Source organism: Panthera uncia (genome assembly GCF_023721935.1).
Source record: "Panthera uncia isolate 11264 chromosome C1 unlocalized genomic scaffold, Puncia_PCG_1.0 HiC_scaffold_4, whole genome shotgun sequence".
NCBI classification, from domain to species: Eukaryota; Metazoa; Chordata; class Mammalia; order Carnivora; family Felidae; genus Panthera; species Panthera uncia.
In genome coordinates, this window is record NW_026057585.1 from 43,953,505 (window position 1) to 43,975,104 (window position 21,600).

At 33.2% G+C, this 21,600-nt stretch overlaps 1 protein-coding gene across 1 annotated transcript in view; it reads left to right on the plus strand.

Annotated features, from left to right (window-relative positions):
- The window catches only part of LRRIQ3 (leucine rich repeats and IQ motif containing 3), a 206,487-nt gene that overhangs the window by 22,325 nt on the left and 162,562 nt on the right, over positions 1–21,600 (plus strand). Inside the window, exons 2-3 of the mRNA XM_049618866.1 lie at positions 10,228–10,476; positions 13,207–13,530. Coding sequence (XP_049474823.1) covers positions 10,228–10,476; positions 13,207–13,530 — 573 coding nt within the window. The remainder of the gene's footprint in view (positions 1–10,227; positions 10,477–13,206; positions 13,531–21,600) is intronic.

A 21,600-nucleotide genomic window follows, 5' to 3' on the forward strand; every position in this document is an offset into this window, starting at 1 on the left:
CCCATTGTATATTTTTGGCTCTTATGTCATAAATCAATTGACCATCTATGTGGGTTTACTTCTGGTGTCTATTCTGCCTCATTTATCTATATTTTTTATGCAAATGCCACACTGTTTTGATTACTATAGCTTTGTAATACAGTTTGAAATTAGGGAGTATAATGCCTCCAGCCTGTTGTTCTTTCTCAAGATTGCTTTGGCTATTTAGTTTTTTTGTGGTTTTATACAAATTTAGGATTATTTATTACATTTCTGTAAAAAATGGCATTGAAATTTGGATAAAAATTGCACTGAATATATAGATTGTTTTGGGTAGTATAGACATTTAGCAGTTTTAATTCTTCTAGTTCATGAGCATGGAATAACTTTCCAAATATTTGTCTCTAATTAATTAATTAATTTCATTGTACAGGTTTTTTACTTCCATGGCTAAATTTATTCCTAGGTATTTTATTCTTTTTGGTGCAATTGTAAATGGGACTGTTTTCTTAAATTCTCTTTCTAATAGTTCATTATTAGCGTATAGGAACTCAACAGATTTTTGTATATTACTCTTATTTCTTGTAACTCTACTGAATTTCTTTATTCTAAGACTTGGTAAAGTCTCTAGGGTTTTCGCTATGTAGTGTTATGTGCAAATAGTGACTGTTTTACTTTTTCCTATCCAATTTGGATGATTTTTATTTCTTTTTCTTGCCTAATTGCTCTCTGAACTTCTAATACTGTGTTGAATAAAACTGGTGAGAGTGGGCATCCTTGTCTTGTTCCTAATCTTAGAGGAAAAGCTTTAAGTTTTTACTGTTGTATATGATGTTAACTGTGGGTTTGTCATATATGGCCTTTATTATGTTATGCTCTATCTATACCATTTGTTGAAATACTCAGGTTATCATAATAGGATGTTGAATTTTGTTCAGTGCTTTTTTTGCAGCTCTCAAGATGATGATATGATTTTTAGCTTTCATTTTGTTAATGTGGTGTGTCATTGTATATACTGAATTGTGGAGATTGATCTATCCTTTCTTCCCGGGCATAAATCCCACTTCATCATGGTGTATGATCCTCTTAATGCATTGTCGAATTTGGTTTGCTAATGTCTTGTTGAGAATTTTTTGCATCTGTGTTCATCAGAGATACTGGCCTATGATTTTTTTGTAGTATCCTCTAGTTTTAGTATCAGGTTAATACTGATCTCATAAAATGAGTTTGGAAATGTTCTCTCCTTTTCTTAGAAGAGTCTGAGAAGGATTGGAATTGATTGTTTAAATGTTTGGTAGAATTCATCTCCATCACTTTACTTTTCATTTATATGTCAGTACATTTAAAGTACCATTCCTGTAGACAGCGTCTAGTTGGCCTGTTTGATCCACTGTAACTTTGATCCACTATGTCTTTGTGTTGGTGCTTTGACCATTGATATTTAAATTGATTAGTTCTATAGTTGAATTAATATCTACTATATTTTGTTACTGTTTTAATTGCTCTTGTTTTTGTTCCAGTTTTAACCTTCTACTCTTTTCTGTCTGTGGTTTAATTGAGCATTGTATATGATTTCATTTTCTATCTTATCTCAGTATATTTCTTTTCTTTTTTTTTATTAGCTGCCCTCATTATTGTGTTAACTTAAATCCACTCTCAAATCACATATACTACTTTACATGTAGTTTAAATATTATTTAATAACAGGATATCTCTAATTCTTCCATTTTGTTCCTTGTATCATTGCTGCCATTCATTTTATTTATACATATCCATACACGAATATACATATATACATAGATAATCTAATACAGTTTGCCATTAGTATTTGACCAAACTGTTATCTATCAACTAAAAATAGGAAAAATAAAAGCTTTTTATTTTATCTTCACTTGTTTCTTCCCCACTGCTTTTCCTTTCTTTAAGTAGATCTGAGTTCCTGAACTATATTATTTTCTTTCTAACAAACTGCTTTTAACATTTCTTGCAAGCAGATATATTGGCAACCTTTTCCCTCAATTTTTGTTTGTTTAAGAGTCTTTATTTCTTATCCACTTTTAAAGGATAATTTCACAGGGCATAGATTTTTATATTAGTGAGTTATTTTCTCTCAACAGTAAATACTTCACTCTGTCTTCTCCTTGCTTGCCTGGTTTCTTAGGAGATGTTGGATACACTTCTGAATTTTTTTTTATATTAGTGAGTTATTTTCTCTTAATAGTAAATACTTCACTCTATCTTCTCCTTGCTTGCATGGTTTCTTAGGCGATGTTGGATATACTTCTAAATTTTGCTGCTCTATGGGTAAAGTGTCCCCCTCACCCCCAGTGTTTTGTTTTTTTTTTTGTTTTTTTGTTTTTTTTTGTTTTTTTTTTTTGCCTTAATCCTCTTTGGTGTTTTCTGAGCTTCTTGGATCAGTGGGTTGGTATCTGACATTAATTTGCAGAAATTCTCACATATTTACTATTTCACATTTTTCTTCTTTTCCTATATCACTTTCTTCTCATTCAGGTATTTCCATTATGTATATGTTGTACTTTTTGTAGTTATCCTACAGTTCTGGAATATTTTATTCAGCTTTTTTCAGTGATTCTTTTTTTTTTTTTTCTCTTTGCTTTTTGGTTTTGGAAATTTCTATTGACATATACCCAAACAAAGAGATTCTTTCCTTAGGCATGTCCATCCAGCCTACTAAAGAGATAGAGAGCCTATCAAAGATAATAATCATTTCTGTTACAGTGGTTTTGATCTCTAACACTTCTTTTTGATTCTTTTCAAAGATTTTTATCTCTCTTTATACTGTCTTTTCTTGTTTGTTGTCTATTTTTTTTTCCTTTATAGTCTTTAGCATATTAATCATAATTGTTTTAAATTCTCTAGTAATTCCAACATCCCTGCAGTATGTGAATCTGGTTCTAATGCTTGCTGTATGTTGTCTTTTAGTATGCTTTGTAATTTTTTTTATTGAAAGCCAGGCATCATGTACTGGTAAGAAGAATTCCAGTAAAATAGCGTGTGGTGTGGTGTTAAGGTGTGGATAAGTCTCAGTCTTTAAGTGAGGTTGTGCTCCCTAGTCTGTGAATTTCACAAGTACTCCTCAGCCTTCCTAATCTTAGGTGGGACAAGATGGCTAGAGTGGGCTGTAATTGTGTACTTCCTTTCTCCCAAATGGAAGGCTTGATGGAGATGTAGTTGGATATTTCCCTACTTCCAGATCAGTTTGGCTCTGGTAAAACCTCAGTTTATTGTGTGTTAAATATTTTCTCTTTAGGGTAGCCCTTGTTAAGAAGAACAGGGTGATCTTGTGTATTTCAAAATTATTTTTTTTCTGTCTCCTCTCAGAGGCACAAGCAGATTTTTCTCCAATATTTGATCTGAGGACCTGGTAGAGCTCCTGGATATTAATCTCACAGAAGTATGAGGGCTGGAGTTTCTAAATCTGAGTTGTCAACACTAAGCCCCTAATAACTTGTCAGTCACAGTCCTACCCAGGCACTGGTTCCTGCAGAGGTTTCTTTTGGTGAATTTTTGCTCCAGTAACTTCTGAATCTTTGTATCCACCTGCCTATCTCTGAATTTTGATTCAGTGGTTTTTCATGTAACCTCACTTTTCTGGTGAATCTAAGAAGAGTTGTTGACTTTTCATTTTGTTCATCTTTTTATTTGTTAGAATGGTATGACATCTTCTAAGCTCCTTATATCCTGGACCAGAAACCAAAAGTGTCCTAATTTACTTTTTGAAGATTACATTCTATTTTGAGTTGTTAATTGAGCCAGATTTATTTTAGTAACACTTATTTATAGTGTTTGTTACATGCCAGACACTACTCTAAAACCTTTATGCCAAGTCATTTTGTCTTCATAATAATTCTATCCATTAAGTGCTATTGGAATTCTCATTGTATGGATGAGGAAACTGAGGCACATAGCTTGGATGTATAACAAACTGAGGGTACATAACTTGCCTGAGATCACCAAGCTCAGAACAACTTATATTTGTTTCTTCTTTCTCTACTTCATAAGATAAAAAATAAGTTCAAAAAGCAAAATAACTTCCTTTAACCAAAAGAATGTAGTTAAGGAAAACCTGTGTCAGTTGGGCCTTCAGAAGGCCTGATAGATTCTGCCTCTATACTTTTTTGGCCCATGTAGAGAGTCTTGCTATTCTACTATGGGGACACACACAAATAGACATGTGAGAGAATGACACAGGGAAGGCTTGTGTAGATGGAGAGAGGTCCTAGGACAGTGTGGCGAGAGAGACCCATACATCCCAGCATCCCAGCTGACTCTCCCCTCCAGGGTCCTTGCCAATGTGACAGGACTGCGTATTAGCCATCTTGTAAGTGTAGTGCAGATGAACACCAAGACTGAATCTCTAGTTAACATCACTTGGAAAAGAACTGCCTACTTGAATCAAGTCAACCCACAAAATCCTGAGAGATAAAAAACAGTAGTTGTTTTGAGCCAGTAGGTTTTGGGGTGTTCTGTTATGCAGCATAAATAAATGAAAAATGTATTCTTTTTTTTTTTTTTTTTTTTTTCAACGTTTTTTATTATTTTATTTTTGGGACAGAGAGAGACAGAGCATGAACGGGGGAGGGGCAGAGAGAGAGGGAGACACAGAATCGGAAGCAGGCTCCAGGCTCCGAGCCATCAGCCCAGAGCCTGACGCGGGGCTCGAACTCACAGACCGCGAGATCGTGACCTGGCTGAAGTCGGACGCTTAACCGACTGCGCCACCCAGGCGCCCCAAAAATGTATTCTTTTTTGCAGGCATTTGGATATTGCTTGTGGAAATTTGAAGGGAAGGATTTCAAGGAATTAACAATAGATCTCAATCTATATGAGAGATACTTTGTCATTTGTACTTAGAAGTCTTTTTTTCTAGGGGTGCCTCGGTGGCTCAGTTGGCTAAGTGTCCATCTCTTGATTTCAGGTGAGATTATGATCTCAGGTCATGGGATCAAGCTCTACGCTGACAGCACAGAGCCTGCTTGAGATTCTCTCTCTTCCTGTCTCTGCTTGTGTGCACGTGCATGCTCTGTCTCTCTCTCTCTCTCAAAGTAAATAAACTTAAAAAAAAAGTCTTTCTCCAGATTTATTGAGATATAATTGACATATAATTTTGTATAAGTTTAATGTGTACCATATGATGATTTGATACACACAAATATTGCAAAATGATAATCACAATAAGCTTAGTTAACACATCTATCTTATATAGTTATTATTTATTTATTTATTTTGTGATGAGAACATTTGGGATATACTCTGTTAGTAACTTTTAAGTATACAATATAATATTGTTAACTGTAGTTACCATGTTGTGTGTTATATTGCTAGAACTTGTTTATCTTAGATCTGGAATTTTGTAACCTTTAACCAACATCGCCCCATTTCCTGTACCCCATTTTGCTCACACCTGGCACCCCCCAATTTACTCTGTTTAAATGAGTTTAACTTTTTTAGATTTCACATTGAGATCATAGAGTATTTGTCTTTCTCTGTCTGACTTATTTCACTTACTGTCAACCCTTCAAAATCCATCTATGTTGTATAAAATGGCAGAATTTCCTTCTTTCTCATGGCTGAGCAATGTTCTATTGTGTATGTGTGTATACATTATGTAAAATATATCTATATCTATATATCACATTTTTTAATTGTTCATCAGTCAGTGTGCAGTTAGCTTGTTTCTGTATCTTGGCTGTTGTAAATAATGAACTTGAGAGTTGCAGATATCTCTGAAATATAATTATTTCATTTCCTTTGGATATATACTAGAATATATATTTTATATATATAATTGTTAGATCATATGGTAGTTCCATTTTAAATTTTTTGAGGAATCTCCATACCATTTTCCATAGTGGCTGTATCAGTTCACATTCTCACCAACAGGGCACAAGGGTTTGTTCCCTCATCTCATTATGGTTTTGATTTGCATTTTCCTGACAATTATCGATGTTGAGCACCTTCTCATGTATATGTTGGCCATTTATATGTCTTTTTGGGGGAAGAAAATGTTCAAGTCCTCAGCCTATTTTAAAATTAGATGATGATGATGATGAGATGGAAGAGGAGGAGGAGGAGGAGGAAGAAGAGGGGATTGCTACTGATATGTATGAGTACTTTTTATATTTTGGTATTTATCCCTTATTAGATGTTTGCAAATACTTTCTCCCATTCCATAATTTGCATCTTCATTTTGTTTATTGTTTGTTTTCTGTGTAGAAGTGTTTCAGTGTGATATAGTCCTACTTGTTGATTTTTGCTTTTGTTGCCTGTGTTTTTGGTGTCATATCCAAAAATCACTGCTAAGACCAATGTTACAGAGCTTTTCCCCTGTTTTCTTCTAGGAGTTTTATGGTCCCCAGTCTTACATTTAAGTCTTTTGACTTAATTTTTGACTTACTTTTGAGTATTTTTAGTTTTTTTTAATGTTTAATAAATACATTATTGGGAGACAGAGAGAAAAAGAGCATGAGCATGGAAGGGATGGAGAGAGAAGGAGACACAGAATCTGAAGCAGACTCCAGGCTCTGAGCTGTCAGCACAGAGCCTGACACAGGGCTTGAACCCACGAACCACTAGATCATGACCTGAGCCTAAGTGAGACGCTCAACCAACTGAGCTACCCAGAAGCCCCAAATTTTGATGTATTTTTAATAAGTGGTGTAAGAGTCAGATTTTATTCTTTTTCCAGTGAATAGACAGTGTTCTCAGCACCATTTATTGAAATTACTGTCCTCTCTTTTAGTATTCTTTGTTCTCTTGTCAAATATTGGCTGACATATATGTATACGTTTATTTCTGGGCTCTCAATTGTTGTAATTTGGTCTGTGCGCCTATTGTTTTTTGTTTGTTCGTTTGTTTGCCAGTACTGTGCTGTTTTGATTACTGTGAATCTGTAATATGTTTTTAAGTCAGGAAGTATGAGGCCTTCAGCTTCATTTTCTTTTTCAAAATTGTTTTGCTTACTTGAGATTTTTGGGTTATTGTTGTTATTGTCTCATATGAATTTCAGCATTATTTTTCCTACTTTTGTGAAGAATGCTATTTGAACTTTATTAAAAATTGTATTGAATCTGTAGTAGACTTAGGATAGAATGGACATTTTAAGAATATTAACTGTTCCTGAGCACAGGATTTTTCGTTTGTATCTTTAATTTCCTTCATTAATGTCTTAGAGATTTCAGTGTACAGATCTTTCACTTCCTTGGTTACATTTATTCCTAAGTATTTTATTCTTTTTGATGCTATTATAAGAGGATTTTTTTTTCCTTTTTCAGATACCTCATTGTTAGTATATATAAAATGCAAATGACTTTTGCGTGGTTATTGTGTGTCCCCATCTTTACTGAATTCATTTGTACGTTCTAACAGTTTTCATGGAGTCTTGAGGATTTTCTATATATAAGATCATGTTATCTGTAAACAGAAAATTTACTTCTTCCCTTCTGATTTGGATTCCTTTTGTTTCTTTTTCTTAGCTGATCACCCTAGGTAGGATTTCTGGCCAATTTATATTTATACCTGATTCAGTTTTTGTTCCCATGCTAAACTATGAAAAATATATAGCTAACCACAAAAAAAAAAAAAGTCCTGTCATCAGGGTACCTGTAATATACTTGGAAAGGCAACAATTAAATTATATAACATAAAAATACATAATTTCTAAATTGGGGATATAGGCATGGTACAGGAATGTAATGACTAAGAGTTATCTAGACAATGAAGTTTTGCATATTTCATTAACCATGTTTAATTTTATTGTTTTCATGGGTTTGCATTTAAACATAAAATAATTAGACAATGTAGATTTTTTAAAAATTATGCGGCCATGAAATTTTAGAGTTCCCTAGTTACCTTACTATTTAATTATTACAGATGGTTTTTTATCTGTCTGTAATTGGCATCTTTTTAATTAAATCTAGGAAGTGCTTGTCCAAAATGAGTAAAAAGACATTCAATTAAGTACTATCATGAAGATTATCTCAAATTTGGATTTGTGTGACCTAATAATTCTTTTCCTCAAACTATATGTCTTATCTGCAAGAAAAAGTTTTTCAGTGAGGCAATAATACCAATCACACTAACTCCCTCACTGGGTATTATTAAAAAGTTATTTTGAACATATTTAGGCATTTTAAGGAAAGGGATTATGTTATCTTACGTATCAGTATCAGTTACCTTCACAAAATGGTATCAGTGAACTCACAGTTAGTAACAATGTTAGTCAACTAACAGCTAAAGTTAGAATGCTTAACTAATTACAGAAGTTTTCATTTAGTTAGGTTATCTAGTGTGTCTGAGATCAATAAAGGAAATAGAAAACATTCTACCTTTGAATAATACCAGTGGTAGATTATTGACATCACATTTAAGTGACATATGGATAGCATTAATACAGAAAAGTTTAACATAAAAATCTTTCATTGTCTGTGATAAGTTTATAGACATTAACTATACTTAGTTAATAATGCTATTTAGAATCCCTAAAAATAAATGTTAGGCAGATGATATCTTCTACAAAGAAGTAAAGAAATATCAAACTATTGGAGATGAATAAGCAGAGAAATGAATGCTTGAAATAATAGTTCATCTGTGCATCTATTATATATATATTTATATATATAAACACACACACGCGCGCGCGCACACACACACACACACACACACACACACACGTGTACCAATGCTGTGACTAAAGATATAAAGTCAACTTCAGCTTTATATGAAGAAATGGGATCTCTGCTGTTCCATGTTGATGTGTTTTGTCTGTCTAGAGATTGTTATAAGTTACGATCTAAAAAAGTTTAACTTTAGTTAATAATTCATTAAGATTGGATCATTAATTGTAGCACATACATAACATGAATGCAAGGTGTTGATAGGGGGAACTGAAGGTGCAGGGAGTTATGGGGGCATATATGGGATCTCTGTGTACTTTAAATTTTTCTGTAAACCTAAAACAGCTCCAAAAAATAAAGTCTATTAATAATTTTAAAAAATCACTTGGGTACACAAATAGAAAGGAAAAAAAAATTCACTTGGTATATCACTCGCACTTTGCAGATTTCTTCCAGAATTGTTATTGACTCAAAAATTGGATTCTGTAAGTGAAACTTTTGAGCACCCATTGTCTTAAAAATCCTGATTTATGCCTGATATATGGTTTCTCATAAACCCTTGTTATAAACTGGAGTTTGCCTGTATTAGGCCAGAATGGAAAAAATAGGTTTTTTTTTAAAGGAGAGCCTGAGGAAAGACTTGAGGTCTTTTCTAAATAGGGAGTCCAAATGATGGAATACATTTTGTATATTGCCTTTCATTTCAGGACCTATAGAGCTTGGTAAGTTTATAAAGATTCATTCGTATCTGTTTATTTTATATCAGGGTCTTTATTCTTTCTCAATGTGTCCATGACTTACCCAGGAACATGCTCAATTACAGATTCCTTGACCAGCCCAGAGACTGATAACATAAATATGATATGGGGCCTAGGAATCTGCATTTTGTTTAATTTCTTAGATGGTACTTAGAATTTAATTATAGTTGTAGGCCTTGGTCAGCATATAAAAAGGAACTAATCTCTTGAATGAGTGCAAGGGTTTATCTAGATTTTCACATTTATTTTCATTTGGATTATGCCTACCTAGTTTACCTTCACATGGTAGAAAGATTCTTCCAATAGGGAAGGTGGTTAATCTGACTAAATGCTCTCAGGCCACTTGAGCTCAGTTATTCTCTTTTAAACTATCACTGGGTAACTGTGTTTTGTAAAAGCTTAAATTACCCAGAGTAAGGGAAATTTCAAATATATAAGAAATACTATGTAAAATTACTTTAAAAAGCTTTGATACAGGAATTTTAGATAAATTAGTCTTATTTTAAAACTAATAGAATTCCAGATTTTAACTGCCTAGTTGAATTGAACATAGAAATAAGTAATGTGATTGTAAATTGTTTCTTTAAGAAATTTATAACAGAAATTTGTAACACTCATTTTGCGCACCCCCCTCCTGCCTGGCAACCATAAGTTCTCTATATTTGTAGGTCTGATTCTTCTTTTTGTTTCTTTATTGTTTTTTTTTAATGTTTTTGGATTCCACTTACAAGTTAGATTTTTTAATTTTAACTTTTCTACCCGTTTTATTCTATCTATTAGCAAATATTTTTTGTTTTCAAATTTATTTTTGGAAGTTGAAAAAACTTTTCTAAGCAATTTCCCATTTTGCCTAGATGTTTCATGGAACAATCACAAAAGAACTAACCAGTCATGAAGAATGGAGGCATTATAATGACAACATGATAGAAGATCAGAAAGATTTTGTTTTTGTGAAGTTCAGTGGCCTTCATTTAAAATCTATGGAAAATTTGCAATCCTGTATCTCTCTGAGAGTATGCATCTTCTCAAACAATTTTATCACAGATATTCATCCACTTCAAAGTTGTATAAGATTAGTCAAACTTGATCTCCATGGAAATCAGGTAAGCAATAGCATTTTAGATATTTGTGTATAAATGAAATTGATGTTTAAAAACACGTATGTTACCTATCTACAGTATTTCAGTCTTTTACATAAAATGTAAATAAAAATTTAAAACTAAATAAAATATATAAAAATACAAAATTTAAGGGGCATCTGGCTGACTCAGTCCGTAGACCATGCAACTCTTGATCTTGGTGTCATGAGTTTGAGCTTCACATTGGTGTAGAGACTACTTTTAAAAAAATTTAAATTTAAGAAAATTTTTGAATTAGAAATATGTAAATACTTTGTGATTTGGTATATTTTACTTCTTAATAGCCTGCATTAAAAATTATTTGGACTTTAAAATTTTTTTAATGACATTATTGACATATAACATATTAAGTTCAGGCATACAACATAATGACTTGAGATATATACATATCACTTAGGCTGCTTCTGTGTCTTGACTATTGTAAATAACGCTGCAATGAATATTGAGGGTATATATATCTTTTTGAGGTAATATTTTCCTAGTCTTCAGATAAATATTGAGAAGTGGAATTGTTGGATCATATGGCAGTTTTATTTTTAGTTTTTTTAAGAAACCTCCATACTGTTTTCCACAGTGGTTGTACCAATTTACATTCCTGTAACAGTGCATAAGGGTTTCCTTTTTTCCACATCCTTGCCAGCACTTGTTATTTTTTGTCATTTGGATAAAAGGCATCCTAACAGATATGAAGTGGTATCTCCTTGTGGTTTTGATTTGTGTTTCCCTGATGATTAGAGACAGCGAGCATCCCTTCATGTACCATGTTGGCCGTCTATCTGGATGTCTTCTTTAGAAAATAAGTATTCAGATTCACTGTCCATTTTTTAATTGGATTTTATTTTTTCTATAGAGTTGTATGAGTTCTTTATATATTTTGGATATTATTCCCTTATTACACATACAATTTGCAAATACTTTCTTCCATTTACTGGCTTGCCTTTTCATTTTATTGATGGTTTTCTTTGCAGTACAGAAGCTTCTTAGTTTGATATATTTTTACTTGATATATTTTTGCCTTTGTGTCCTTTGCTTTTGGCGTCAAATCCAAAAATCATTACCAAGACTATTGTGAAGAAGTTTACTGCCTGTGTTTTGTTTTCAGATTTTTATAGTTTCAGGTCTTAGGTTAAGCCCTTAATCCATTTTGAGCTAATTTTTGTATATAGTGTAAGATAGTAGTCTGGTTTCTTTTTTTTTTTTTTTTTTTCTGTTTTGTTTTGTTTTGTTGCCTGTTGCTATCTGGTTTTCCCAACACCACTTATTGAAGACACTGCCCTTGTGTTCGCTTCAGCAGTACATAGTCTAAAATTAGAATGATATAGAGAAGATTACAGGCCCTTGTGTATGGCCTCTTGAAGAGACTGCCCTTTCCCCATTGTGTATTCCCAACACCATCATAAATCAATTGATCATCTATGCATGGGTTTATTTACGGTTTTTCTATTCTGTTACATTGATCTGTGTGTTTTTATGCCAATACTGTATTGTTTTGATCACTATAGGTTCATAATATAGTTTAAAATCAGGGAGCAGGATGCATCCTGCTTTATTCTCTTTCAGGATTGCTTTGACTATTCAGGGTCTTCTGTGTTTCCATACACACTTTGGGAGTCTTTTTCTATTTCTGTGAAAAATGCCTTTGAAATTTAGAAGGGATTACACTGAATATGTAGATTATATTGGGCAATATTATTTTAACAACATTATTCTCTCAGTCCATGAGCATGGAATATCTTTCCATTTATTTTTCTCTTATTCAATTTATTTCATACATTTGTCATTGTTTTCAGTGTCCAGATCTTTCACCTCCTTGTTTAAACTCATTCAGGCATTTTATTCTTTTTGATGCAGTTGTAAATGGGATTGTTTCCTTAATTCCTCTTTCTGATAGCTTATTATTAGTATATAGAAATGCAACAGATGTTTGTATACTGAATTTGTATCCTACAACTTTACTGAATTCATTTATCAGTTGTAAGAATTTTTTGGTGGAGTCTTAGGGTTTTCTGTATATAATATGTTGTCTGCAAATGGTAACAGTTTTGTTTCTTCCTTTTTGGTTTGCATGCCATTTGTTTATTTTTCTTGCCCAATTATTCTAGCTGGGACTTCTAATACTGTGTTGAATAAAAGTGGCAAGAGTGGGCATCCGTGTCTTGTTCCTGATCTTAGAGGAAAAGCTTTCAGTTTTCACCATTGCATATGATGTTAGCTGTAGCTTGTCATATATGGCTTTTATGATATTGAGGTATATTCTCTGTATCTACTTTGCTGAGAGTTTTTATTATGAATTAATGTTGAATTTTGTCAAATGCCTTTTCTCTATTGAGATGATCATATGATTTTTATCCTTTATTTTGTTAATGGGGTATATCACACTAATTCTTTACATCAGTAAAGTACTTTAGAAAAGTTTAGAATTGGCCTACTACAAAGAAATTTTTACTGAACAATGTATATATGTCCATTCTTTTAATTATACTAATAATGATAACCTAGTCCAGAGGAACAATGTATTATGTTTTTACTCCAGTCACCACTGGAAAACTAGAGATTCGTTTTGGCTAATTATGAGAAATTTGCCATTTTGAAAAATACTGAGTTTTAGAAGATGTTTAATATTTTTCCATTTTCCATGCAATTTATAGAAAATTAACATTTGTATTTAAGATGTTATTATTAATAATATTTCAGATAAAGAGTCTACCAGATACCAAATTTTGGAGTGGACTGAAGAAACTAAAACTCCTCTATCTTCATGACAATGGGTTTTCAAAGTTAAAGAATATATGTATGTTATCTGCCTGTCCAAGTCTAATTGCCCTCACTATGTTTGATTGTCCAGTGAGCCTTAAAAAAGGATATAGGCATGTTCTTGTCAACAGTATATGGCCTCTCAAAGCACTGGATCATCATGTGATTTCTGATGAAGAAATAATTCAGAACTGGCATCTTCCTGAAAGATTTAGAGCATATAACCACCGACTTTTCTTTAATTTCTGCCCTGCTTTGAAAAAGGTAATTGAAGGGCTCCTGGGTGGCACAGTCATTTAAGCATCTGACTTCAGCTCAGGTGATGATCTCACAGTTCGTGAGTTCAAGCCCTGCGTCAAGCTCTGTGCTGACAGTTCAGAGCCTAGAATCTGCTTCAAAGATTCTGCGTCTCCCTTTCTTTCTGCCCCTCCCCCACTCACACTCTGTCTCTCTCTCAAAAAGAAATAAAAAGACTTAAAGAATATTTTTTTAAAAAGGTAATTGGATTCATTAGAGTTTCATTTTGAATAAATTTGTGGAAGTAAAATTTTAGCTTCTAGATTCTATACCTAAATCATATAAACTAATATATACTGTATCATTTATCTAAAATGTGATAAACTAGTTAGTACATTAGTAATGTCTTATATCTGAGGATTTGTAGAAGCTTGTATGCCTACTGCATAAAAATTGCTGAGCATAAAAATATCAAATTATAGAGAAATATTTTTGGTCCCTGTTATGTTTTAATAGCTCTAAGGACATATAGCTTATATACTATAAAATTCTCTTTTTATATGTATGATTTAATTATTTTGGTAAATTGATAGTGCTGTATAGCCATCTCCACAATCCACTGTTAGAAATTTCCACCACTCCAAAAGTTTCCCTCTTTCTCATTCGCAGTTAATCTCAACTTCCTCCTGCAGTCTTAGGTACTATTGATCTGGCTTCTGTTTCTTTAAATTTGCTTCTCTAAACATTTCATGTGAATCAAACTATACAATATGCAGTCGTATGCATCTGCCTTCGTTCACTTAGTGTGATGTGGTGGAGCTTCATTTATGTTGTAGCATATATGCATAGTTTGTTCCTTTTGATTGCTGAGTGATTTTCCATTATATGAATACACTACATTTTTTTTTGTCCATTCACCAGTTGATAGACATTTAGATTATTTTCAGTTTTTGCTATTATGAATGATGCTGCTATGAACACCTACTTCCATGTCTTTGTGTAGACATATGTTTTCATTTTTCTTGGGGAGATTCTTAGCAGTGCAATTACTGGTAGGTATGGTAAGTTTATGCATAATTTGGTAAGAAACTAAATTGCTTTCTAAAAAGTAGAAACCACAAAAAAAAAATAAAAAAAAAAAAGTAGAAACCACAAACGTGGGAGGGTTCTAGTTTCTTTATGTACTTGCAAACACTTAGTGTTTTTTTGTTTTACGCTATAGACATTCTAGTAGATATAAAGTGGTATTTTTTTTATTTTAATTTTTTTCCCTTATGAGTCATGATGACAAACATTTTTCTCTGCTTATTAACTATGCATATACTTTCTTTCATCAAATGTCTATACCAATTTTTTCCTCATCTTGCAAGTGAGTTGTTTGTCTTATTATTGAGTTGTAAGCATAGATATATGGGTATAAGTCCTTTATTAGATATATGTATTGCAAAGATTTTTCTCTCAGCAAATTTTCCATCTTGTTAATGGTCTCTTTTGGAGCAGAAGATTTTTGAGTTTTAAGCCATCCAGGTTATGATTTTTTTCTTTTAAGGATCATGCTTTTGATGTTGTGTCTAAGAAGTCTCTCTACGGTCACTAAATTTTTCTATGTTTTCTCCTAGAAGTTTAATAATTTTAGCTCTGAAATCGAGACCTATGTTTCATTTTAAGTGAATTTTTATGCATGGTATGAAGTAAGGGTCCAAGTTCATTTTTTTTTGCGTGTAGATATTCAATTATACCAGCCCCATATGTTGAAAAGATTGTTCTTTCCCTGGTGAATTGTTTGTGATATCTTTGTCAGAAATCAGTTAGCCATAAAAAGGTAAGGGTTAATTTCTGGACTCTGAATGATTATATTCCAATGGTCTGTGTATCTATCCTTAGGCCAGTATCACACAGTCTTGATTATTGTAGCTTTGTAGTTAAGTTTTGAAATAGGGAAGTGTGAATCCTCCAACTTTGCTCTTCTTTTTCAATATTGCTTTGGCTATTCAGGGTCCCTTGCATTTACAAATGAATTTTAGGATCAGGTTGTCAATTTCTGCAATTATTCCTGCTGGAATAGTGGTAAAAATTTCATTGAATTTATAAATCAATTTGTGGAGATTGCCATCTTTACAATAGTGAGTATTCTCATTCTTGAATGTGAACTCTCAATTCATTTAGATCTTCTTCCATTCTCTAAGTATTGTTTATTAAAAAAATTATTTCTGTGTATTTTATTTATTTTGGCAATATTGTGAATGGAGTTATTAAATTCATTTTTGGATTATTTGTTACTAATATATAGAAATACATTGATATTTTAATTTAATCTTATATTCTGCCAACTTGCTATTCTCATTTCTTAATTCTAGAAGCTTTTTGTTGATTCAAAATTTTTTTTTTAATGAAAGTGAATCTCTAATTTTCAGGTTTCCATATTTGAATGATTCCTTTGGGAAGTAGTCCCCCCCCCCCAACCCCACCCCCACCCCCGCCAATGCTTTAAAGGACAATTCGGAATATTAATGGAAGTGGATAAAACTATTAAATTCTTAAACAATTAATTTGGTGACCTGCACTAAATCATCATTATATCTTGATTTTTAAAATGCTGAAACAAGTGATTAGGAAATGATATCTAGTTGGAGATTACAAAATATTTAAATGGGTGAATAAAAATATTTAAAAAACATGCTTCATGACATGAATATTAGAACAAATAAATCAGGTAAGAATTCAGAAAAAGGGGTGAGCTCAGCAGGTGTTAGAAAGCTCAAGTACCGAGATATAGGAAATAAAAAAGTATGTTGCAGAATAGTATTTGTAACATGTTGTAAGTATTTCTAAATCTACATATATATATATTGACAATTGAAGAACAGAAAATCATTTGAAGTGATCACATTTGGAAGGATATATAAACAATGAACAGTGATTATGCATGAGATTAGGAAGTTAGAAAACTTTGTCACTGCATAAATTCTTTATAAACATTTATGAGTATATTAATGATTTTGTAATAATAGTTAAAAATTTTAGAGAAATAAAAAGTGCTGCAGTGTTTAATTATGGTTGTTTTAACCTGGGTCCTAAAAGAAGAATTTCATTTATATATTCTAGTTGGATGGTATGGTATAATCAAAGGTGGGAACATACTTGTCTTTTTTAAGGACAATCAAAATGACTGATGTTCATTTAAGCAATTAATAAGAAGTTAGTGGGGGTATGAAAAGAAGATTGGAGGAATACTAAGGAGTTTAGACTTCTTAATGAATGCAGTGAAGATCTATTGAAGTTATTTGAGGAGAAAATTAGAGTGGTTCTATCATAGTTGGTGCTCTATGAATAAATGTTATTGACAAATTTTTTTAAAGGAGATTAATCCAGTATTTTGCTAGCAGATTAAGGGGGGTTAGGAGACAGATGAGGGCAGAGAAACTATTATAGGCCAGAAATGATGTGATTAGGGTGATTCAAGTGAACAGTAGTGGCAAAGAAAATAGAAGACATTGTAAAGAAGAGGACAGACACTCGGTAAAAGTCATTGTTATAGACACTTTATATATTTTATTCCTTCACTCCTTTACCAAATAGGTATTGATTGCCTAATATGTGAGAGAGATTATTCTGGACTGGGTGGTAAATAATAATGACAGATGTTCTGCTTTCATAAAGTTCAGTGGGAAGGCCCAGGAAATAAACATGTAGGCTAAAAAACAAAAAACAAAAACAAACCCAGCATAGAATGCTAGATATTGTTAATTTCTAAAGAAAATAAAGTAATATGGGACAAAAAGTATGGAGGCTTGGGCTAGATAGGGAAGGACTTCCTGAAAAATATTTGTTCTTCATCATATTCTTTGTTACGGGGAGATATTATTATTTCACAGAAGAAAATGAACTATGGTAAGGTTTAAGACTTTACCCAATACCAGACATCTAGTCAGTCATGAAGCTGGGATTTCAAGTCTGTCTTGGTTTCATAGTCCTACAATCAACATTGTATCACAAAGTATAGACAGTGCAAAGATTTGACAGGGTTTTTTTTTAACTGACCAAATATGGGCGGATAAGAATAAGAAGTGAGAAAATACTCTTTTGGTATTTTGAACTTGGGTAACTGAGACAAAAAAGTAACTTAGTGTACAGAAATGGTGGCATTCAAAGAGTTTTGTTAGAAAGTTAAATTTGGTCATGTTTATTGAGGCAGGATATTGGTATGGAGATATTAACCAGGCATTGGAAATGAAGAACTGGAATTCAGAAACAGTGTTCCAGGTCTAAGATGTAAATTCAGTAGTCATTTGTTTGAGGGCATGACTGAAGCCAAGCTGTCACAGGAAAATAAAGGAATCAGTATGAAAACCGAAGGACAAAGCATTGGGGCAGTTTCCCTTTATGGTTAGAAAGAAGTGGGACCAATGAGGATAACAGAAAATTAATTCCAGGAGGTAGAAGGAAAAACAGAGATATGGCTTATTATCACTTAGGTGAAGGGAAAAGAATGATTTAAAAATGAAGGATGTTTGGGGTGTCTGGGTGGCTCGGTCGGTTGGGCATCTGACTTCAGCTCAGGTCATGATCTTGCAGTCGGTGAGTTCAAGCCCCTCGTCACGCTCTGTGCTGACAGCTCAGAGCCTGGAGCCTGGTTCGGATTCTGCGTCTCCCTCTCTCTCTCCTGCTCATGCTCTGTCTCTCTCTGTCTCAAAAATAAATAAAAAACATTAAATTTTTTTTTTTAAATGAAGGATGTTTTAAAAGGTCAAGGAAAATTATGGATACAGAACTAGTTTGAAAACCTTTTGTTGAAGAGGTTGTTGCATCTTTGGAATTTCAGTAACTTACGGGAATGGATATGGAATTGTAATGGGTTAATATGTAATTGCTAAGTATAGAACCTTTTCCAAGAAAATTTTGGACAGAGGGAAGATAATGCCTTAACTGCCAGAAATAGGACTAATGGGAGGGTTTTTTAAAAGTGAGATTGTACTAACTTCCACATATTTTTAAACTGAGGGAAATAAATTTTAATTAAAAAAAAGAGATTCAGGGGCACCTGGTTGGCACAGCTGGCTAAGCATCTGACTTCAGCTCAGGTCATGCTCTTGCAGTTCATGGTTCGAGCCCCACATCAGGTCCTGTGTTGACAGCTCAGAGTCTGGAGCCTGCTTCAGATTCTGTGGCGCGCTCTCTCTCTCTCTCTCTCTGCCCCTCCCCCACTCATGTGCATGCGCTCTCTCAAAAATAAATAAGCATTAAAAAAAGATTGAAAATATAAGAAATAGAATAATTGGAAACAAAAATAAAAGCACTGTCTAGAAAACATGAATGGAAGGCATCACAAATGGAGTAAGCCTGAAAGAGCTATGGATACACCAAATTATGGCAGAATTTTGTTGCAGAGATTTAAAGAAATATGTTTGAATGATAGTTTTTCAGTTTACTGATACATTTTTATTCATTATTTCTGCTATAAGCAATATTGTTTTTATTATTCTTTGATTATTGAAAGATATTTAATTTATAGCGATATAAAACACTTGAAAGAATGACAATCTATGAGGATATAAATTTATTTAGTAATGTTGGAAATAATATATTTCAAAACATTTCTTTGCACTTACTGAGTGTAAAAACACTATGAAAATTGAAAATAAAGAATCTTATAAAGTTCACATGATCTTTTTCAATAAGTGTTATTCTTTTATCAGGAGGGCATTAATGCAGAAATGAATTTATTAATTCTTTTTTAAAAATTTTTTAAAGTTTATTCATTTTTGAGAGACAGAGAGAGACAGAGTATGAGCAGGGAAGGGGCAGAGAGAGAGGGAGACACAGAATCTGAAGCAGGCTCCAGATTGTGAGCTGTCAGCACAAAGCCCGACGCGGGGCTCGAACTCACAAACTGTGAGATCATGACCTGAGCCGATGTGGGACGCTCAACCAACTGAGCCACCCAGGCGCCCTGAATTTATTAATTCTTTTTAAAAAAAAATTTTTTTTTCAACATTTTTTATTTATTTTTGGGACAGAGAGAGACAGAGCATGAACGGGGGAGGGGCAGAGAGAGAGGGAGACACAGAATCGGAAACAGGCTCCAGGCTCCGAGCCATCAGCCCAGAGCCTGACGCGGGGCTCGAACTCACGGACCGCGAGATCGTGACCTGGCTGAAGTCGGACGCTCAACCGACTGCGCCACCCAGGCGCCCCCTGAATTTATTAATTCTTAAACAAATTAGTAACGTGATTAAAACTTGTGTCTTATAAGACAATAAAACTAGAATGACCTTGTCTGTCCTTAATTTTGACATATAATGATTTGTAGAACTTTGTTTTTTGGGTTTACTTGGAAAATACTTACAATTTGAAAAAGGGAAAGCGTATGTTCTTCTTTACTATATGAAATGAAACTAGAAATTTGAAGTGTTAGTTATCTAAAAGCATATAATGAGGGGATTTATATTTTTTAATCATTATATATACATAGAACATTTTTAAGATGGGAGTGATCTGGGCAAGAAACCAATGCTATCAATTCAGATTGTGTTTGTCTTTATGTGATAGAAACCTAACTAAAAAGGGATTTTTTTCTCATGTAACAAAAAGTTCAGATAGTTCTGTGTAGTTCTCAAGGAAATTATGAAGGACCAAGGTTTATTCTAGCATCTTGCTCTGCTATTTAGTGAATGGATTCCCTCAAAGACCATGAGTTTCTTCTGTCAAGACTTAGGTCAGAAGGAAGGGATTGGTAGGAACTAAAGGCACATGTCAGCTAAGTCTGAAAATAATAGCTCCACCCGGTGTCCCACCTGAAAGCCTTCTACCATCAGAACTAGATCACATGGTACCTCTAACTAGAAGGAAATCTGGCTTGATGAGTATTTTTATCTAGGCACATTTATTTGTTAAACAAAACCAAGGTTCTATTAATAAGGAAGAAAGGAAGAAATTTTTGGAAGGCACTTAATACTTTTTGTTGCACAGTGAAAAATGCATTAAAAATTCAGTACAGAATATTTCAAGGTAGAGTTTTTTTTGTTAGTTTCAAATTTTTATTTAAATCTCAGTTAACATACAGTGTAATATTAGTTTCAGGTATAGAATTTAGTGATTCATCACTTAACATACAACACCCAGTGCTCATCAGAACCAGTGCATTGTAAGAAGTTGCTTCAGCCAATGTCAAGGAGGTTACTGCCTGTGTTCTATTCTAGGATTTTGATGGTTTAAGGTCTCATGTTTAGGTCTTTATACATTTTGAATTTATTTTTGTGTATGGTATGAGAAAGTTGTCCAGTTTCATCCTGCATTTTGCTGTCCAGTTTCCTCAACACCATTTGTTGAAAAGACTGTCTTTTTTCCATTGGATACTCTTTCCTGCTTTGTCAAAGATTAGTTGGCCATATAGTTGTGGGTCCATTTCTAGGTTTTCTGTTATGTTCCATTGATCTATGTGTCTGTTTTTCTGCCAGTACCATTCTGTCTTAATCACTACAGGTTGGTAATATAATTTGATGTCTAAAATTGTGATGCTTTCAGCTTTGTTTTTCCTTTTCAGGATTGCTTGGCTATTCAGGATCTTCTGTGGTTCCATGCAAATGTTAGAATTGTTTCTTCTAGCTCTGTGAAAAATGCTGGTGGTATTTTGACAGAGATTGCATTAAATGTATAGATTGCTTTGGGTAGTATAGACATTTTCATAATATTCTTCCAATCCATGAGTATGGGATGTTTTTCCATTTCTTTGTGTTGTCTTCAATTTCTTTCATCAGTGGTATATAGTTTTCAGAGTACAGATCTTTTACCTCTTGGGTGAGGTTTATTACTAGGTATCTTATGGTTTTGGTGTAATTGTAAATGGGATCGATTCCTTGATTTCTCTTTCTGCTGCTTCATTATTAGTGTGTAGAAATGCAGCAGAATTCTGTACATTGATTTTTGCATTCTGCAACTTAACTGAATTCAGTTCTGGTGTATCAGTTCTGGTGATTTTTTTGTGGAGTCGTTTGGGTTTTCTACGTAGAGTAGAATCATGTCATATGCAGACAGTGAAAGTTTGACTTCTTCCTTGCTGATTTGGATGCCTTTTATTTCTTTTTGTTATCTAATTGC